Source organism: Pongo pygmaeus, chromosome 19 (genome assembly GCF_028885625.2).
Source record: "Pongo pygmaeus isolate AG05252 chromosome 19, NHGRI_mPonPyg2-v2.0_pri, whole genome shotgun sequence".
Taxonomy (NCBI): Eukaryota; Metazoa; Chordata; class Mammalia; order Primates; family Hominidae; genus Pongo; species Pongo pygmaeus.
This window is the reverse complement of record NC_072392.2, coordinates 93,388,636-93,407,002: the sequence shown is the minus strand read 5'-3', so window position 1 is coordinate 93,407,002 and position 18,367 is coordinate 93,388,636. Positions and strand designations below refer to the sequence as shown.

Here is an 18,367-nt window from a genome sequence, read left to right as displayed (position 1 = left end):
GTGCCCGGCCAAATTTTTATTATTTTTAAATTAGAGGTGGGGTCTCACCATGTTGACCAGTTTGGTCTTGAACTTCTGGCCTCAATCCCTTGTCTTGGCCTCCCAAAGTGTTGGGGTTTCAGGTGTTAGACCCCATGCCCAACCACTACAGTTTTTGTTTTTTGGTTTTTTTTGAGACGGAGTCTTACTCTGTCGCCCAGGCTGGAGTGCAGTGGCGCGATCTTGGCTCACGGCAAGCTCCACCTCCCGGGTTCATGCCATTCTCCTGCCTCAGCCTCCCCAGTAGCTGGGACTACAGGCGCCCGCCACCACGCCCGGCTACTTTTTTTATATTTTTAGTAGAGGCAGGATTTCACTGTGTTAGCCAGGATGGTTTCAATCTGACCTGGTGATCCGCCTGCCTTGGCTTCCCAAAGTGCTGGAATTACAGGCGTGAGCCACTGCGCCCAGCCAACCACTACAGTTTTTAAATTCAAATATTTAGGGAAAGATGGCAGTTTTAGGCTGGGTGCGGTGGCTCAAGCCTGTAATCCTAGCACTTTGGGAGGCCGAGGCGGGCGGATTACGAGGTCAGGAGATCGAGACCATCCTGGCTAACATGGTGAAACCCCGTCTGTACTAAAAGCACAAAAAAATTAGTCGGATGTGGTGTCGGACGCCTGTAGTCCCAGCTACTCGGGAGGCTGAGGCAGGAGAATGGCGTGAACCCGGGAGGCGGAGCTTGCAGTGAGCCGAGATGGCGCCACTGCACTCCAGCCTGGGGGCAGAGCGAGACTGTCTCAAAAAAAAAAAAAAGATGGCAATTTTATAATCACAGATTATCTCATTGCCATTTTTGTTTTGAGACAGTGTCTGGCTTTGTTGCTCAGTGGCACGATGTTAGTTCACTGCAACCTCCGCCAGGTTTAATTGAACCTCCTGAGTAGCTGGGATTACAGTCACCCACCACCACGCCTGGCTAGTTTTTTGGTATATTTAGTAGAGACAGGGCTTTACCATGTTGGCCAGGCTGGTCTCAAACTCCTGACCTCAGTTAATCCACCCGCCTTGGCCTTCCAAAGTGCTGGGATTACAGGTATGATCCACTGCGCCCGGCCTCACTGCCATCTTATAGATGAGAAAGCCAAGTTCCAGAAAAGTTGTGAAATAGACAGTGACAAAACTATAAAACTGGGACTAGAGATAGTATCCTAATACTTGTTGATTGTTCTTTTCCATACTGATTGTCAACCTACCAATATAATCTACCATCAAGTCACCATGTAGTATTATGTGTTATTTCACTTAATCTGCTGTACCTTTGTTTTGTTTTGTTTTTTTTGAGATGGAGTCTTGCTCTGTTGCCCAGGCTGAAGTGCAGTAGCGCGATCTTGGCTCACTGCAAGCTCCGCCTCCCGAGTTCACACCATTCTCCTGCCTCAACCTCCCCAGTAGCTGGGACTACAGGCACCCACCACCATGCCCAGCTAATTTTTTGTATTTTTAGTAGAGACGGGGTTTCACCGTGTTAGCCAGGATGGTCTTGATCTCCTGACCTCGTGATCCGCCTGCCTCGGCCTCCCAAGGTGCTGGGATTACAGGCGTGAGCCACTGTGCCTGGCCTACTTTTTTTTTTTTTTTTTTTTTTAATGGAGTCTCGTTCTGTCACCCGGGCTGGAGTGCCATGGCAGGATCTCAGCTCACTGCAACTTCGCCTCCCGGGTTCAAGTGATTCTCCTGCCTCAGCCTCCCGAGTAGATGGGATTACAGGCGTGCGCCATCACACCTTGCTAATTTTTTATATTTTTGGTAGAGATGGGGTTTTACCATGTTGACCAGGCTGGTCTCAAACTCCTGACCTCAAATGATCCACCTGCCTCAGCCTCCCAAAGTGGTGAGATTATAGGCGTGAGCCACCATGCCCGGCAAAAAAATTGCATTTTGAAACAATAGGAAGTTTGCCTTCAAGAATCCTCGGTGTGAAGGGATCAGGTAAGGATATTGCTCTTGTTGCTTTAGGTAATATTTACTGGAATTTTGTGGTGTCCTAAAAAAATGAAGTTTCAGATTCAAGCTATAGAACTTTATTTTGGCTGGGCGCAGTGGCTCACGCCTGTAATCCTAGCCACCATGCATGGCCATGAGGGTTATTTTTGAGTTAGGAAGATGCTGATTGCATATATGATGAATTGATTCTGGATTGTGGTTTTGAATTAGAATCCTCTGGCAAGTTTTTTAAAAATACCAAAAGCCTGTACCCTACCCCCAGAAATGTGTTTTCAAAGCAATATGTAATTGAAAACCACCTCTGGCAGGCATCCTAACAAGTTAATCACCTTATGGTGAAGATTAAATGAGATAATGTGTGTTTTTTTTTTAACACTGCTATGAAAATATTAATGTGTGTTTTATCTTTTTTTTTTTTTGAGGCAGGGTCTCACTCTGTTGCCCAGACTGGAGTGTAGTGGCGCGATCTCAGCTCACTGCAACCTTTGCCTCCCAGGCTCAAACGATTCTTGTGCCTCAGCCTCTGGAGTAGCTTGGATTACAGGAGTGGGCCACTACCACCTGGCTAATTTTTTGTATTTTAGTAGAGATGGGGTTTTATTATGTTGGCCAGGCTGGTCTCAAACTCCTGACCTCAAGTGACCCACCCGCCTCAGCCACTCAAAGTGCTGGGATTACAGGAATGAGCCACCGTGCCCAGGCAATGTGTGTTTGAGATGCCTAGCATGGTGTCTCCCACATGTAAGTTGTTTTTTGTTTTTATCTTTTTTTTTTTTTTTTCTTTTTCTGAGACAGAGTCTCACTGTCTCTTTGGTACCCTAAGAAGCAAAGCATCCATCTACAGGATGCGTTAGAGTTCTGATTATCTGAATGGTGACTTGAAAGTTACTGCTGGTTGTGATAGGAAATAGAGGCATACCTCAAAGGGACTACAGGCTTGGTCCCAGACTGCAGCACTACAATAAAGAAGATCATCTCAATAAAACGAGTCACACAAATTTTTTGGTTTTTCAGTGCATATAAAAGTTATGTTCAGCCCTGGCAATATAGTGAGACCCTGTTTCTACAAAAAATAAAAGCCAGGTGCAGTGGTGCATGCTTGTAGTTCCAGCTACTCTGAAGGCTGAGGTGAGAAGATTGCCTGAGCAATGAGGCTGCAATGAGCTGTGATTGCGCCACAGCAGTCCAGCTACGTTGACAGGGTAAGACCCTGTCTTGGGGAAAAAAAAAAAAAGTTTATATTGTAGTCAGGTATTCAGTAGCATTATGTCTTTAAAAAAAGTACATACTTTAATTTTTATTTTTTGGGAGGGGGTGACAGGATCTTATTTTCTGTGTTGCCCAGGCTAGAGTGCAGTGGTGCAGTTATAGCCTACTGCAGCCTCGAACTCCTGGACTCGAGCAATACTCCCATCTCAGCCTCCCAAGGTGTTGGGAATAATGAGCCACTGTGCCTGGCCTGTACCTTAAAGTACTTTTTTGTTTGTTTTGGAGACAGGATCTTGCTTTGTCCACCCAGCCTGGAGTGCAGGGGTGTAATCACAGTTCAGTGCAGCATAGACATCCCGGACGCCTGTAATCCCAGCTAGTTGGGAGGCTCAGGCAGAGAATTGCTTGAACTCAGGAGGCCGAGGCTGCAGCGAACTGAGATTGTGCTGCTGCACTCCAGCCTGGGCAACAGAGTGAGACTCCATCTCAAATAAAACAACACAGTATCTGCAAAGTGCAATAAAATGAGGCATGCCTGTATGCATGTTTTATAATGAGACTTTGGTTTTTATAGTGGTTAGCTAATTTAAAAAGTTCCTGGAGGTAAAACATAATTAGAACAGAGTATATAAACTAGTTTGAAATTAATCTGTTGTTTGGATTATAGATTGTTATTTCCCTGTAAGCAGTGCTGTGACTATATGAGGCACTTATAGGATTTCTTTTTTTTTTTTTTTTTTGAGATGGAGTCCCGCTCTGTTGCCCAGGCTGGAATACAGTGGCGTGATCTCGGCTCACTGCAAGCTCCACCTCCTGGGTTCACACCATTCTCCTGCCTCAGCCTCCTAAGTAGCTGGGACTACAGGCGCCCACCACCTCGCCTGGCTAATTTTTTATATTTTTAGTAGAGACCCTGTTTCAGTTTAGTAGAGACCCTGTTTCACCGTGTTAGCCAGGATGGTCTCGATCTCCTGACCTCGTGATCCGCCCGCCTTGGCCTCCCAAAGTGCTGAGATTACAGGCGTGAGCCACCGCGCCCGGCCTCCCAGCTAATTTTTTGTATTTTTAGTAGAGATGGGGTTTCACCGTGTTAGCCAGGATGGTCTCGATCTCCTGACCTCAAGATCCGCCTCCCAAAGTGCTGGGATTACAGGCGTGAGCCACCACGTTCGGCCTCACTTTTAGGATTTCTTGTACCCTGAGAGCTTTGTGAAACACTTTAAAGTCCAAGAATTATCACCTAATATTTGTTTTCTTGGCCGGGCGCAGTGGCTCACGCCTGTAATCCCAGCACTTTGGGAGGCTGAGGCAGGTGGATCACGAGGTCAGGAGATCGAGACCATCCTGGCTAACACGGTGAAACCCCGTCTCTACTAAAAATAAAAAAAATTATCTGGGTGTAGTGGCGGGTGCCTGTAGTCCCAGCTACTCGGGAGGCTGAGGCAGGAGAATGGCGTGAACCAGGGAGGCGGAGCTTGCAGTGAGCTGAGATTTCGCTGCTGCACTCCAGCCTGGGTGACAGAGTGAGACTCCGTCTCAAAAACTATATGCATTATATATATATATGTATTTTTACCATTCATATTTTAAAGGCATATTATGTGGCTAAATTTGCCACAAGTTACAGAATTTAGAATGTTAAGGGAAGAATTTTTCCACATTTTTTCTGGGGATACCCTTTGAAGTTATGTATTTGTAATTTTAACAAATATCTTTGCAAAGGAGGCTAAATTCTTCTCTAGGAGAACAGGACAGATGGGTAATGGGGTTTTTTTTGGTTTTTCTATTTTTTTCAAACAGGGTCTTGCTCTGTCACCCAGGCTGGAGTGCAGTGGCATGATCATGGCTCACTGCAGCCTAAACCTTTGGGCTCAAGCAATCCTCCTGCCTCAGCCTCTTGAGTAGTTTGGACCACAGGCACACACCACCATACATACAAAAATACAAAAAATTGTAGGCCGGGTGCAGTGGCTCACACCTGTAATCCCAGCACTTTGGGAGGCTGAGGCAGGTGGATCACTTGAGGTCAGGAGTTCAAGGCCAGCCTGGCTAACATGGTTAAACTCCGTCTCTACTAAAAATACAAAAATTATCCAGGTGTGTTGGCGGGTGCCTGTAATCCCAGCTACTTGGGAGGTTGAGGCAAGACAATTGCTTGAACCTGGGAGGTGAAGGTTTCAGTGAACGGAGATCACGCACTGCACTCCAGCCTGGGCGACAGAGCAAGACCATGTCTCAAAATAAATAAACAAACAAAAAATTGGCCGGGCACGGTAGCTCACACCTGTAACCCCAGTACTTTGGGAGGCTGAGGCGGGCAGATCACCTGAGGTTGGAAGTTTGAGACAAGCCTAGCCAACGTGGCGAAACCCCATCTCTACTAAAACTACAAAAATTAGCCAGGCACTGGTGGTGGGCGCATGTAAGCTCAGCTACTTGGGAGGCTGAGGCAAGAGAATCGCATGAACCCGAGAGGCAGAGGCTGCAATGAGCCGAGATTCGGGCATTGAACTCCAGCCTGGGCGACAGAGGGAGATTCCATCTCAAAAAAAATAGAAAGTTTGTCTGGGAGTGGTGGCTCACGCCAGTAATCCCAGCACTTGGGGAGGCCGAGGTGGGTGGATCACGAGGTCAGGAGTTCGAGACCAGCCTGGCCAATGTGGTGAAACCCGTCTCTACTAAAAATACAAAAATTAGCCAGGCATGTTGGTATGCGCCTGTAGTCCCAGCTACTCGGGAGGCTGAGGCAGAAGAATCGCTTGAACCTGGGAGGCGGAGGTTGCAGTGAGCCAAGATCACGCCACTGCACTCCAGCCTGGGAGACAGAGCGAGACTCTGTCTAAAAAAAAAAAAACCAGTTTTTGTATTTTTTGTAGTGATGGGATCTTGCCACATTGGCCAGGCTGGTCTTGAACTCCTGGGCTAAAGCAGTTCTTTTGCTTTCACTTTCCAAAGTGCTGGGATTCTGCTTGTTTTTAAATAGAGAAATAGCAGTATAGTATTGGGGTAAACAGGACAAACTTAAACCACATAATTTTATTCAGTCCTTACTCTGAGGAGAAGGAAATATGAATTTCCTCTTGAGGAGGACAATTTAGGAATCATGCTCTCCATCTCTATACTTTAGAGCAGTTAAAAAGGGCCCAAGAGGGGCATGTCAGACCTTAGCAGAGTGTGTGTGCCATTCTGTTAACCTTAACTTGAAATAAAGGGAGCACATAAACTTGACAAAGCCATTTTCCACATTTGAGAACTCTCAGCTTATTTGTTTAATGGCAAATGAGTTTTAAAAGGAAATAAACTCCTTGAGCTGTCTTCTCCAGTACATTGATCTGTCTTTTTTTGTGAGGATACAGCTAAGAAAAGAATGGACAGATGCATACTAAATTTGGCCTTCGGAGTAATGGACGCAGAATGTGTCTGTGAAGATGTGGTTAAGTCACAAGTGATACACTTAAGGGACGCCCTGAGATGTTGGGATTGAGAAGTAAAGTTTGGGGGAAATACTTGTCCCTGGACGATTTTGTTAGTTCAATCACGTAACCAAGTTCAAAAGCACATCACTAGTATTTTTTTTCTTTCTTTTTTTTGAGACAGAGTTTTTGCTCTTGTTTTCCAGGCTAGAGTGCAATGGCATGATCTTGGCTCACCGCAACCTCCACCTCCTGGGTTCAAGCAATTCTCCTGTCTCAGCCTTCCAAGTAGCTGGGATTATAGGCATGTGCCACCACGCACAGGTAATTTTGTATTTTTAGTAGAGACAGTGTTTCTCCATGTTGGTCAGGCTGGTCTCAAACTCTTGACCTCAGGTGATCCATCTGCCTCAGCCTCCCAAAATGTTGGGATTACAGGTGTGAGCCAACACGCGCCTGGCCAGCAGTGGTTTTAAAATGAAATCTTATGGAAACGTGGTATTGTTTTAGGAGGACAGTCAATAAAAAGGTGACAAAGGACATAGGGAGAGAGGGCCAGGATCTGGGACCCTCTGCCCAGTTGTAATCACAGCTGCTTTGCTGTTAATCTATTTTATATATATGGGTTTTGCTTTCATAGAAGTTCAAGAGGCTGGGCACAGTGACTCATGTCTGTAATCTCAGCACATTGGGAGGCAGAGGTGGGAAAATCCTTTGGAGGCAGTTCGAGAGCAGCCTGAGTAACATAGCAAGCCTCTGTCTCAACAACAAAAAAAGCCAGGTGTGGTGGCATGTGCCTGTAGGCCCAGCTACTCAGGAGGCCGATGTGGGAGGATTCCTTGAGTCCAGAAAGTGGAGGCTGCAGAGAGCTGAGATTGTGCCATTGCACTCTAACCTGGGTTATTTAGAGCAAGACTCTGTTAAAAAAAATGAAGTTTAAGAAACACTGCTATAGGTCACAAAGAAGCTGTTAGACCATTCCTTGTCATCAGGGTTAATCTTTCTTCTGTTTCCTTTGATTTTTTGGTTAACTTGAGAACTTAAACAAATATGCCAAACAGGCCAACAGCCTTACTCACTTGTTTGTTTTACATACATTTGTTCTGATTCATAAATCAGATTAGATTAAAAGGGTTCTCCTGGGACTGATTCCTTACCTTTGTAGCAAAGGTTCTCAGCTCAAGCTGTAAATGAGAATTACCTGTTTAACATTTTAAAGATATCCATGACTAAACCCTCACCTCAGAAATTGCAATTTAGTAGATCTTGGGTGGAGACCTGACATTCATTTATATTCTTCAAAAATCTCATAGGTGATTCTGATGTGCAGCCAGGATGGGGCACTTCTAATAGAAAGTTTTCTGGATTTTTTGAGATGGAGTCTTGCCCTGTCGACCAGGCTAGAGTGCAGTGGCATGATCTGGGCTCACTGCAACCTCTGCCACCCAGGTTCAAGTGATTCTCATGCCTCAGCCTCCCGAGCAGCTGGGACTACAGGGGCGTGCCACCACGCCCAGCTAATTTTTGTATTTTTAGTAGAGACGGGGTTTCACCATATTGGCCAGGCTGGTCTCGAACTCCTGACTTGGTGATCCACTTGCCTCGGCCTCCCAAAGTGCTGGGATTACAGGCGTGAGCCACCTTGCCTGGCCAGCATGTACATTCTTATATTTATCTCATTCCAGCCCTCACAACTCAGAACAGGTGTCAGAGGCGTTTGAACCAGAGCAACTCCATCTTGAATAAGTTCTGGGTAAAATAAGGCTGAGACCTAATGGGCTGCATTCCCAGACGATTAGGCATTCTAAGTCACAGGATGAGATAGGAAGTCAGCACAAGATACAGGTCATAAAGACCTTGCTGATAAAAGAGTTTTCAGTAAAGAAGTTGGCCAAAACTCACCAATACCAAGATGGCAATGAGAGTCATCCTAAAAATTAGCCGGGCGTGGTTGTGGGTGCCTGTAGTCCCAGCTACTTGGGAGGCTGAGGCAGGAGAATGGTGTGAACCTGGGAGGCAGAGCTTGCAGTGAGCTGAGATTGCACCACTGCACTCCAGCCTGGGTGACAGAGCAAGACTCCGTCTCAAAAAAAAAAAAAAAGATTCATCCTCACTACTACAGCCTCTCCAGCACCATGCCATGGCAACGTCAGGAAGTTACCCTATGTGGTCTAAAAATGGGAGAAACCCTCAGTTCTGGGTATTGCCCAGCCCTTATTTAGCATATAATCAAGAAATAACCGGCCAGGCGCGGTGGCTCATGCCTGTAATCCCACACTTTGGGAGGCTGAGGCTGGTGGATCACGAGGTCAGGAGATCAAGACCATCCTGGCTAACACGGTGAAACCCCGTCTCTACTAAAAATATAAAAAATTATCTGGGCGTGGTGGCAGACACCTGTAGTCCCAGCTACCTCGGGAGGCTGAGGCAGGAGAATGGCATGAACCTGGGAGGCGGAGGTTGCAGTGAGCTGAGATCACACCACTGCACTCCATCCTGGGCGACAGAGCAAGACTCTGTTTCAAAAAAAAAAAAAAGAACCATAAAAATGGACAACCAGCAGCCTTCCTGGCTGTTCTACCTGTGGGAGTAACCATTCTTTTGTTTCTTTACTTTCTTGTTTTTTTTTTTTTTTTTTGAGATGGAGTCTTGCTCTGTCACCCAGGCTAGAGTGCAGTGGCGAAATCTCAACTCACTGCTAGCTCCGCCTCCCGGGGTCACGCCATTCTCCTGCCTCAGCCTCCTGAGTAGCTGGGACTACAGGCACCCACCACCACGCCCGACTAATTTTTTGTATTTTTAGTAGAGATGGGGTTTCACCGTGTTAGCCAGGATGGTCTCAATCTCCTGACCTGGTGATCCGCCCACCTCGGCCTCCCAAAGTGCTGGGATTACAGGCGGGAGCCACCGTGCCCAGCGTGTTTTTTAGTTTCTCAATAAACTTGCTTTCACTTTATGGACTTGCTCTGAACTCTTCTTCGTAATATCCAAGAAACCTCTCTTGGGTCTGGACTGGGACACCTTTCAGTAACACAAGTGCTATTAATCCCTTTTTTGTTTTTTTGAGAAGCAGTTTCACTCGTTTTGCCCAGGCTGGAGTGCAATGGTGCGATCTCAGTTTACTGCAACCTCTGCCTTCTGGGTTCAAGCAATTCTCCTGCCTCAGCCTTGTGAGTAGCTGGGATTACAGGCGCATCACCACGCCCAGCTAATTTTTATATTTTTAGTAGAGAAGGGTTTCCCCATGTTAGTGAGGCTGGTGTCGAACTCCTGACCTTCTGATCTGCCCACCTCTGCCTCCCAAAGTGCTGGGATTACAGGCGTGAGCCACCGTGCCAGCCTGCAATCCCATTTTATAGATAAGAAAATTGAGACTCAAGGGCATAAATGATGTACCAGTGTCTTATATTGGGAAAAGGCAAAACCAGAACTTAGGTCTTTTGACTGCTAGTCTATTGTAGCATTGCCTCACCAAGCTATCTTCTACTAGACTGCAAGGAAATAAGTACAACCTGAAGATGTAAGCCAAAAGACCATGCGAGTCAAGTCCAAACCCCTCATCTAACATACAAGTATGTGATTGCTTTCTAAATAAGTCTGATAATAAAATGGACTATCACTTTGGTGACTTGTATATTGAGCCAAGCAGTTTACATCCATGAGATCACTTAGTCCTCAAAACTCCACAGACCCCCAGGTACTATCGTGTGTTTATTTCAGAAAAGTGAAAACTAGTGCTCAGAAAAGGTAAGGGTCGAGATTCCAATCCAAATTTCTCCCATGAGAGTCTGAGATAGCAACCACTACACTCCACTACCTCCTAGTTGATAATTATATGGTTTCTGAGGAGGGCATGCTCACTGGCTAGATTGGTCTGATTTTTTTTTTCTTTTAAGGTTTTGGAAATGTAGGCTCAGCCTTTAAGAGTGGGAAGATTGGGCCGGGTGCAGTGGCTCATGCCTGTAATCCTAGCACTTTGGGAGGCCGAGGCGGGCGAATCACGAGGTCAGGAGATCGAGACCATCCTGGCTAACATGGTGAAACCCCGTCTTTACTAAAAAAATACAAAAAAATTAGCCGGGCGTGGTGGCAGGTGCCTGTAGTCCCAGCTACTCGGGAGGCTGAGGCATGGGAATGGCGTGAACGTGGGAGGTGGAGCTTGTAGTGAGCTAAGATTGTGCCACTGCACTCCAGCCTGGGCGACAGAGCGAGACTCCATCTCAAAAAAAAAAAAAAAAAAAAAGAATGGGAAGATTGGCCAGGTGCGGTGGCTCCTGCTGTAATCCCAGCACTTTGGGAGGCCGAGGCGGGCGGATCACAAGGTCAGGAGATCAAGACCATCCTGGCTAACACGGTGAAACCCCGTCTCTACTAAAAATAGAAAAATTAGTCAGGTGTGGTTGTGGGCACCTGTAGTCCCAGCTACTTGGGAGGCTGAGGCAGGAGAATGGCGTGAACCCGGGAGGCGGAGCTTGCAGTGAGCCGAGATCATGCCACTGCACTCCAGCCTGGGTGACAGAGCGAGACTCTGTCTCAAAAAAACAAAAAGAACCAAAAAAAAAAAAAAAAAAAGAAAGAATGGGAGAATGGGAAGATTGGCCGGGCGTGCGGTAGTTCACACCTGTAATCCCAGCACTTTGGGAAGCCAAGGTGGGCGGATCACAAGGTCAGGAGATTGAGACCATGCTGGCTATCATGGTGAAACTCCATCTCTACTAATAAACTACAAAAAATTAGCCGGGCATGATGGCACGCACCTGTAGTCCCAGCTTACTCGGGAGGCTGAGGCAGGAGAATCACTTGAACCCGGGAGGTGGAGGTTGCAGTGAGCAGAGATCACGCCACCACTGCACTCCAGCCTGGGCGACAGAGCAAGACTCTGTCTCAAAAAAAAAAAAAAAAAAAAGGTAAGATTTTGGCCAGACGTGGTGGCTTACACCTGTAATCCCAGCACTTTGGGAGGCCAAGGAGCATGGATCACCTGAGGTCAGCAGTTTGAGACCAGCCTGGCCAATATGGTGAAACGCCGTCTCTACTAAAAATACAAAAATTAGCCAGGGGTGGTGGTGCACGCCTGTAGTTCCAGCTACTACGGAGGCTGAGGCAGGAGAATCACTTGAACCTGGGAGGTGGAGGTTGCATTGAGCACCATTGCACTCTAGCCTGGGTGACAAGAGCGAAACTCCTCTTCAAAAAAAAAAAAAAGGAAGAAAGAAAGGAAAAAAAAAGGGAAGATTCTAACACAAACAAGTGGTGTGCTTCGTGCTGTTGTGGTAAGCACATAAATGCATCATCCATGCTTTCTAGAAGAGAACTTCTCACTGGCTTTTCATGAAAGCCCCGGGGGAGGGTGGTTAACCTAGACTGCCCAGAATACAAACTTCGAACTACCTGAAAGGTGGCTTTGCAAAGAGGAATGTGGTTCAATTGTTATGGAAATATAGAGACAAGCAAAGACATCTGCCTTGAGGAAATATGCAAGACATGAGAAGGGCTTATCTATCAACTGCCTGCCCTCTTTTGCCCAAGGCTTTCCTATTATGATCTTGTAAACCATCATTCCTGAATCCTCCAAGTGTGTCTGCATTTGTCGCATGGATAGATTTACCCAGACAGGTGGAAGAGTCATGACTTAAGGGTTATAAACAGCTGCAGAGGCCTGAGATGCTCCCATAGTCTTGGTAGCAGGGAATGAGTCCATTCCTGGTGCCAGGCATTAACCAGCCTTAGAATAGGCCCCCAAATAGGAGCGACTGTAATTTTGGTCCAGTACATGCACCACCCATTACAACTAAACAGTAACATTAAAATGTAAAGAATTTCCAGTCCTTTTAAAAGGGATCATCTTGGTGCGCTCTCTGTTGCTGACTCATAGTGCTGCTGCTTTGAGAGTATTAAGTTTCTAAATGGGACACACAGTAGGTATTCAATAAATAAATGTCAACTTGTTGCAGTACTTTTCGTCCTATAAGGAGGATGCCCTTACTATCCCACCATCAGTAAAGCAAATGAGAGAACAGTAACAGTGACAAATCTCCCTTCTGCTTGCCGAGGTTGTAACTCCCCAAGAAAGAGCTTCCCCCTCCGTCAGGTAACGTTTTAAAGTGACAGCCAGCACGACTTCCACCCAGCGCGAGGTAGATTCGCCTTCCGTCCAATCATCGCCGAGATTTTGGGGTGGGGGAGGGGAGAGAGTCCCAAGGCCTTCCCAGTCCAGGAAGGGGGCGGGCTTAGGCTGAGCCGTGGCCGCCACAGCCCATCGTAATGCCGCATGGTGCTTGGCACTCCAGAGAGCCAATAGGAACGAAATAATTCATTTGAATCGGCCAATACCGGCGGGTTAGAGGGCGGGGGTTGAAAACCCTATAAAGGCGTCGATCGGTCGGCCAAGCGGCGGCGGCGGCGGCGGCTCCTGCAGCGCTGGTCGGCTTTTGGGTGTGGAGTTTCCCTGCGCCCCCTCGGGTCCGACCCTTTGAGCATTCTGCTCCCGCGCCAGCCTACCTCGCTCCTCGGCGCCATGACCACAACCACCACCTTCAAGGGAGTCGACCCCAACAGCAGGAATAGCTCCCGGTGAGGCGACCGGGTCGCGCCCCAGCCGCGCGGGGCTGAGGGGCCGGGAGGGCCGCTGCCGGCGGGGCCTCGCGCCGGTCGTTGCGGGTAACGAGCCCCGTGCGCTGTGCTCGCGCCGTGGCGGGTGGCGGGGTTCCCCCCTCGTCGCCGCCTTTGTGCCTCCTGGCGAGCCCTGCGCGCCGGCCCCACCCGGGTCCCTGCTGGTCTCCATTCATTCCTTCCACAGAGTCAGGGGCTGAGGAGGCCGGGGCTGGTCGCCCCTCGGAGCACGGCCGGTTTTAGTTAATCGGAACCTTCGAGGAGGGCTTCGCTTTCTCCTGTGTGCATCCGGGCTAGTCCATCCCCAGGGTGGTGGGCTTGGCCGCCCAGGTGCCCGGGGAGCCTTTAGGGCCCCATGCATGGTCAGGTCCTATTGTCCCATTGCTGGGCCACGCGCTCCTGCCTCTGACCCGTGGCATGCGGTTGGTCTCGCTCTCGCGCACAGCCATTGGATCCGGAGACCGGATCGATCAGGTCCGGCGGGCTCCTTACCCTCGCCGTGCCCCCACTCCTTATTCGGACCTACCTGGCAGGTGCATTTGTGGTCGAGAGGGGCTGGTCATCGCGACCCTTCACCCCCCCCCCCATTCAGGACCCAACCGTTCTTCCCCTCTTCGAAGTGCCTCCCCTCTTCCAAGTGTCTCCCCTTCCTAACAAAGGAAAGACCCCTTCTCCCCATCCCTGCGCTCATTTCTAAGGGGGGGGGGGCGGGGAACGAGCCAACCCGAGTGGGTTTTCTGCACTTAAACCTTCGGATCATCGCCTTTGCATCTTACCTTCGCTTCCTCCTTTGACGTTTGCCCAGTGAGTTCATCCCTGGCTCTGGTTCCCTTGCAGGAGGAGGTTTCTTGTTCTTGGGCGGGGCCGGAGACATCCATTGTCTCTAACGTGATAGCTCTACCTGGGAAGCGGGGGATTTTTCTTTCCCTTCTTCCCACTGCTTTTTGGGCTTGGGGCACTGGGTACAGTGTTTAGACAGGAACCCTTTTCCAAGTCCTTGCTTAACTTGGTGGAAGGGTTTGGATTCTGTGGAAGGTGTCCACATTGTCTCGGCTAATTGCACACTGTTCTTTAAGGTGGTTTACAGTTATGTCTGGGATTCTCCTCAAGGCTTGGAAGAAGCTTAAATCACTTTTTTGAGCATGTATTTTACATCGATTATGACCTGCATTCATGTGTGGCTAGCCTCCGGGTCCTGGCCAAGTGGCACAAAGGGAGCCATTTTGTGGGGCTAAGAAGACACGTGAAATAGCAATATCTCACAGGGGTTAGAGAACTTGGGAACAAAAAGCACGCCTCACTCAGCAACTGAGGCTTAGGAGGAAAGCATGGGAAATGACATTCCTTTACAACTCAATTCTTTCAGGTTTACAAGGTCGAAAAGACTAGGTAAGATTCAAAAAAAATAAATTGGTGATTACTGGGAGGATGGGGTACTTGAGTAGCACAGACCTAGGAAACTGGTCGCTCCCTTTCTGTTTTCTTTCCAATGAGATGATTTTTTCAGAGGACAGGAACAGATTGAGCCTTGGTTTTTCATTTTGTGTTATAAGGTCAACTTTCTGCCGGTTAGACTTCAGTCGTCGGAATGATAATGTGTAATCTGGGGTTTTATTCTTTGGGGTTGAGTTGATATTAGTGTTTTGTAAAGAATTTCAGTAATCAGGTCAAATGAATCCTCACACTTAGTTTTTTCATATGTACATTTGAAATGTGAGACAAATGAGTTTTGATCCTGTGAAATGAATGTTTAATTCACCTTTCGTCATCAATTTCCCTCCAATATTATGCTCTGGGGACTGTAGTAGCATTGTCATTTTATTGTCTCTCTACCTTTCCTTTTTCTGTATTCTCAACTAATTCTGATAAACTTAATTTTGTCCAGTAATGTTCTCCTGGCCCCATAAACTCGTTATAAATTTAGTTTGGTACGGAATGATCTGCAAAGATATACAGAAACTTTGGGATTTAAAGAGAGAAGAAAGAAAAAGAGTAATTTTTAAAAAATTGCTATCTACAGTACATGGACACATTTTTGTTCAGTCTTAAATATATAATCCTGATTTAGTTGTCGTGTATGATTCTGAAAGAATAGTAGGATCCTAAAACATTGAGATACTTTCTGCCTTATGATCTACATCCTTTGTTTGGGGATATCTCACTATTACAAATGGTCTCTACAACACTGACGTCATCCGAGTTGGTTACTACCTGCTATTGCAGGAGGAACAGAGACCTTTAAAAAGTTGGACTGGTTAGAGTTTTGACTTGCTCTTAAGCTGGTGTTTGGGTACTAGTGTCTTTTCTTGATTTTTTTTTTTTTTTGAGACGGAGTTTTGCTCTTTTTGCCTGGACTGGAGTGCAATGGCACAATCCCTGCTCACTGCAACCTCTGCTTTCCAGGTTCAGGCGATTCTCCTGCCTCAGCCTCCCGACTAGCTGAGATTACAGGCATGTGCCACCACGCCCAGCTAATTTTATATTTTTAGTAGAGACGGGGTTTCTTTATGTTGGTCCAGCTGGTCTCGAACTCCTGACCTCAGGTGATCCGCCTCAGGTGATCGGCCTCCCAAAGTGCTGGGATTACAGGCGTGAGCCACTGCGCCCTGCCTTATTTTTTTTAATTAATTTATCTTTTTCAGACAGAGTCTCACTCTGTTGCCTAGCTGGAGTGCAGTGGCATGATCTCTGGCTCACTGCAACCTCTGCCTCCCAGGTTCAAGCGATTCCTCTGCCTCTGCCTCAGCCTCCTGAGTAGCCAGGACTACAGGCACGCGCCACCACGCCCAGCTAATTTTCGCACATTTGTAGTACAGACAGTTTCACCATGTTGGCCAGGATGGGCTTGATCTCTTGACCTCGTGATCCGCCTGCCTCGGCCTCTCAAAAGTGCTAAGATTACAGGCATGAGCCACCGCTCCTGATCTTAATTTTATTATTATTATTATCATCATTATTATTTTGAGACGGAGTCTCGCTCTTTTGCCCAGGCTGGAGTGCAGTGGCGCGATCTTAGCTTACTGTAGGCTCCGCCTCCTACAGGGTTCAAGCGATTCTCCTACCTCAGCCTCCCGAGTAGCTGGGATTACAGGTTCGCATCACCACGCCCAGCTAGAAGTACTAAATATTCTTAGAAAAATGTTTCTTGGCCTGGCGCGGTGGCTCACGCCTGTAATCCCAGCACTTTGGGAGGCCGAGGCTGGCAGATCATGAGGTCAGGAGATTGAGACCATCCTGGCTAACACGGTGAAACCCCGTCTCTACTAAAAATACAAAAGTTAGCCGGGCGTGGCGGTGGGCGCCTGTAGTTCCAGCTACTCCACAGGCTAAGGCAGGAGAAAGGTGTAAACCTGGGAGGCGGAGCTTGCAGTGCAGTGAGCGGAGATCGCACTATTGCAGTCCAGCCTGGGCAACAGAGCAGGAGTCCGTCTCAAAAAAACAACAACAACAAAAAAAAAAACCAAAAAGAAAAATGTTGCTTATTCAAACTGCCTTATGAAGAAACAAGACCAGACCACTCATATCACCAGTAAAGGAATTGAATCAGTAGTTAGAAAGTCTTTCCATATTCTGCAATTACACAGGCAGTAAGAAAACAAAAAAAAGAAGTTAAAAAAAAAAAGTTGGCCGGGCTCGGTAGCTCATGCCTATAATCCCACCACTTTGGGAGGCTGAGGCAGGCGGATCACCTGAGGTCAGGAGTTCAAGACCAGCCTGACCAACATGGTGAAACCCTGTCTTTACTAAAAATACAACAATTAGGCCAGGTGCAGTGGCTCATGCCTGTAATCCCAGCACTTTGGGAGGCCAGGCGGGTGGATCTCTTGAGGTCAGGAGTTCGAGACCAGCCTGGCCAACATGGCGAAACCCTGTCTCTACTGAAAGTACAAAAATTAGCTGTTTGTGGTGGTGGGCACCTGTAATCCCAGCTACTCAGGGGCTGAGGCAGGAGAATCGCTTGAACTTGGGAGGCGGAGGTTGCAGTGAGCTGAGATCGCACCACTGCCCTCTAGCCTGGGCGACAAGAGCGAGATTGTGCCTCAAAAAAAAAAAAAAGAAAAGAAAAAAAAGTATTTCTATAAAACCACTTGCATTTTCTGTTTTGAGAGGTGGCAAGAGGAGTTAAACTGAGTTTTTCCAAGGAGGAGACAAATTGGTCAACAAATATGGCAGAAAGATTTGGAAATGTTAAAAAATATATTACCGTGTTGAACAGAAAGCAACAGATGTTAAAAGGAACACTGACATAGACAATGTCATGGAATCTTATACTTAATTTCTCATACTGACTTTGGTACAAGTATGTAAATGGCTTTTTAGTGAGGTTGAGATAGAAGAGACTATTATCAGCTCTTCTTGGGCTTCTAAATTGGTCAAGCTGACTTAAGTATGTGTGTGTGTGTAAGTGTGTAAGTGATTAGAGATGGGGATCTCACTATGTTGCCTAGGCTGGCCTTGAACTCCTGGGCTCAAGCAATCCTGCTTCAGCTTCCAGAATGGCTGGGACTATAGGGGCCTGCTACTGATCGTGCCCAAGTTATTTATCTAGCTGAAAATAAGAAGGAAGTGATTTTTAAAAATTTATTTACTTTTTTTGGCTGGGCGTGGTGGCTCATGCCTGTAATCCTAGCACTTTGGGAGGCCGAGGTAGGTGGATCATGAGGTCAGGAGATGAAGAGCATCCTGGCTAACATGGTGAAACCCCGTCTCTATTAAAAATACAAAAAATTAGCTGGGTGTGGTGGCGGGCGCCTGTAGTCCCAGCTATCTGGGAGGCTGAGGCAGGTGAATGGCGTGAACCCGGGAGGTGGAGCTTGCAGTGAGCTGAGATCCCGCCACTGCACTCCAGCCTGGGCGACAGAGAAAAAAATTTATTTACTTTTTACATTTTGAGACAGAGTCTTGCTCTGTCACACAGGCTGGAGTTCAGTGGTGTGAACACAGCTCACTGCAGCCTTGACCTCCCAGGCCGAAACGATCCTTTTGTCTCAGAGTCCAGTGTAGCTGGGACCACAGGCATGCGCCACTACGCTTGGCTAATTTTTAATTTTTTTTTATAGAGACACGGGGTCTTGCCATGTTGCCCAGGCTGGTCTTGAACTCCTAGGCTCAAGTGATGATCCTGCCTTGGCCTCCTAGGGTACTGG

The 18,367-nt window shown here is 47.4% G+C and overlaps 1 protein-coding gene across 3 annotated transcripts in view; it reads left to right on the top strand.

The window, feature by feature from the left end:
- The first annotated feature begins 12,825 nt into the window (after nucleotides 1-12,825).
- Nucleotides 12,826-18,367, top strand: part of JPT1 (Jupiter microtubule associated homolog 1) — an 18,727-nt gene continuing 13,185 nt past the window's right edge. For 2 of the 3 annotated variants that reach the window (XM_054456340.1, XM_054456339.1), the window contains exon 1: nucleotides 12,826-13,181. In XM_054456340.1, the coding sequence (XP_054312315.1) occupies nucleotides 13,126-13,181 (56 nt within the window). In that variant the 5' untranslated portion in view covers nucleotides 12,826-13,125. The remainder of the gene's footprint in view (nucleotides 13,182-18,367) is intronic. The other variant, XM_063657100.1, reaches the window with a different exon arrangement.